At 77.6% G+C, this 2830-nt stretch overlaps 1 protein-coding gene across 1 annotated transcript in view; it reads left to right on the top strand.

The window, feature by feature from the left end:
• Positions 1–2816, top strand: part of AURANDRAFT_68829 (hypothetical protein) — a gene marked incomplete at both ends in the record, with an annotated part of 6870 nt that extends 4054 nt beyond the window's left edge. The window contains 2 exons of the mRNA XM_009044561.1: positions 37–615; positions 708–2816. Coding sequence (XP_009042809.1) covers positions 37–615; positions 708–2816 — 2688 coding nt within the window. The remainder of the gene's footprint in view (positions 1–36; positions 616–707) is intronic.
• Positions 2817–2830: the final 14 nt, after the last annotated feature.

Here is a 2830-nt window from a genome sequence, read left to right as displayed (position 1 = left end):
CTGCTCGGCCGCTCCTGCCTCGACCAGGCCTTCCAGGACCGGCTCCGGCCCGAGACGCGGGCGGCGCTGGGCGTCGAGGCCCTCGACGCCTCGCACGCGCTCCGCCTCGCCGCGGCGCTCGCCGACGCCGACGACCTCGGGGCGCCCGTCTTCCTCGAGTGGGCCGCGCTCCTCTACCGCGCGGCCGCGCCCGCGGGAGGCGTCTCGGCGGCCGACCGCGACCGCCTCCGGTCGCTCGCCGTCGTGCCGCTCGCCGGGGGCGGGCGCGGGGCCCCGGGGGCCGCGCCGATCTACGTCGACCGCGGCGAGGGCGCCGAGCCCCTCGAGGGCTTCGCGGCCGTCCGGGCCGACCTCGCGGTCGTCGACCCGGCGGTGCTCGCGCCGTCGCTCGCGCGGCCCATGGTCGTGAGCGTGCTGCGCTCGGCGGGCGTCAAGGACGCGACGGCCGAGGCCGTCTGCCTCGAGCACGTGCTCCCGGCGCTCGCCGCGGCCGACGCCGGAGAGGATCGGAAGCGGCTCAACGCCCGGTGGCGCTTCGCGCGCGCCTACTTCCTGACGCTGCGGGGCTCGAAGCGCGACCGCCTGCTCGAGGCGCTCCGGGGCTGCGCGGTGCCGGTCTCGGCGCGGGCGGGCCCGGGGGGCAGGCACCCCTTCGAGCCCCGGGGCGCGGCGCGGCCCGCGGCCGCGGACATCTCCTCGCCCACGAGCACGGCGCCTTCGACGTGCTCCGCGAGCTCTCGACGCTCGCCCGGCGCCTCGAGTGGCGCTACGTGGCGCTGCACGAGCTCGCGACGTCGCGCGAGCAGGCCGCGGGGTGGCTCGACTTTCTCCGCCTCGTCGGCTGCGTCGAGTTCCCCAAGCCGGCGCCGCGGATGCTCGAGCGCGACGCCTGGCCCGACGCCTGGGCCGCGGCGGCGCGGGACGTCTTTAGCGTGGGGGACGCGCGCGTCGTCGCGCACGACGTCCACAGCGAGGCGCTCGAGCGGCTCCTCGCAGAACTCGCGCGCGACGCGAAGCCCGCCAACGAGGCGGTGGTCCGGGCGCTCTGCGCCGCCGCGCGATGGGCCGCGCCCATGGCAAAAACGACGGCGACTCTCGCGCGCCCCGGCGCGCGGGAGGGGCCGGGGCTCGTGCCCAGCCAGGTGTCCCGCGAGCGGGCGAGCGTCCCGAGCTCGACGGCGACGCTCCTCGCCGAGACGCGATGGGTGCCCGGCGCCGCCGGCGGGGCCACGCGCCTCTTCCGCCCGCGCGAGCTGTACTCGCCGCTCCTCGGCCTCTCCGAGCTCTACGGGCCGCGCGTGCCCGTGCCGACGGACGGCGTGCGCGACGCCGCGCGCGACAGCCCGAGACCGTACGCGGCGCTCGGCCTCCGGGACTCGTTCGGCGCGCGCGACGCGCTCCTGGTGCTCGAGACCTGGGCCGCGGAGGAGGGCCCGTTCGAGGCGACCGTCGCCCACTTCGAGAACCTGTACCGCCTGCTCTACCAAGAGCTCCAGCGGCGGGGCGGCGCCGCCGCCGCGATCCGCGAGTTCTTCGCCCGCGGCAAGTGCACCTGGGTGCCGGACTACCGCTACGAGGCGGAGGCCGACGACGGCAAGCGCGCGGTCGTCCCGGGCGCGTTCTACGCGCTGAGCGACTGCGTCTGGGCGGACCACTCGCGAGTCATCGACTCATGTGTGCACCGGGGCCTCTCCGCCGCCGCGCCGCGCGTGCTCCAGCGGCACTACGGCTCGCTCCAGGGCTTCTTCTGCCGGAGGCTGTGCCCCGCGTGCTACGGCGACGGCCTCGGGAGCCGCGGCGCCGACGCCTGCCCGCGCTGCTACGACGACGGCGTCTCGTCGGGACGGCCCCGGGCGCTCGTCCCGACGGCGCACGACCTCGCGGGCCACATCGCGATCGCGGCGGCGCTGGCGGAGCTCGACGTGCCCCACGCGAGCGCGTGCGCCGACGTCGAGGCCGTGCTGCGCGTCGTCTCGTTCGCCATCCTCGCGGGCCGCCTCTCCGAGCAGAACGTCGCGTTCCTCCCGCACCTGCTCCGCGGCAAGAAGGTGTGGCCGACGTCGTGCGGCGCCTTCGCCGCGGCGGAGGGCGATCGCATCCTGGTCATCGACGACGACGAGGGCCTCCGCGAAACGCTCTTCGCGGACGCCGACGTCGCCGCCGCGATCGCGGTCGTCGCGGCCCGCGCCGCGGCCCGCGAGCGCGTCGACCTCGCCGTGCTCGGCGTGCCCGCCGGCGGCGAGGCCGAGTGGCTCGCGGAGCGCCTGGGGGCCATGCGCCTCGCCGGCGTCCCGGTCGACGCGACCGGCGGGGACCTCGCCGGCGCGTTCGACGCGCTCGCGGGGTCGACGCTTCCGCTGCTCGCGGCCGTCGGCGTGCGGCCGCTGTCGCAGCTCGTCGAGACGAAGACCTTCCACGAGGGCGTCCAGTTCTCCCGGCACGCGCTCCACGACGAGCTCGCCGCGCTCCTCCCGCGCGCGCAGCGCTGGCTCCGCTCCGAGCGCCGGGACCTCTACGACGCGCGCGGCGCCGCGTGGGCGTCGTTCGCGGCCGGGCTCCGGCCGCGCGTCTGCGACGCGCTGCACGTCGTCCACACGATCCGCGGGCACGCCGTGCGCGTCGAGGTCCCGGCGTTCCTCATCGGAGGCGACAGGCTGCTCTACGTCGCGCGTGGCGCGCTCGACGACGGCGACTGGGATCCGGTGCTCCGCGCGGTCGCGGAGCACTTCGTCGGCCGCGGCGACGCCGCGACGACGCTCTCGGACGCCCTCGCCATGACGCGGACCTACGGCGACAAGCACTTCGACCGGCGCGCCGTCGCGGCGCTCCC

Source organism: Aureococcus anophagefferens, assembly GCF_000186865.1.
Source record: "Aureococcus anophagefferens unplaced genomic scaffold AURANscaffold_445, whole genome shotgun sequence".
Lineage (NCBI taxonomy): Eukaryota > Pelagophyceae > Pelagomonadales > Pelagomonadaceae > Aureococcus > Aureococcus anophagefferens.
This window is presented reverse-complemented; position numbering and strand designations above follow the sequence as displayed.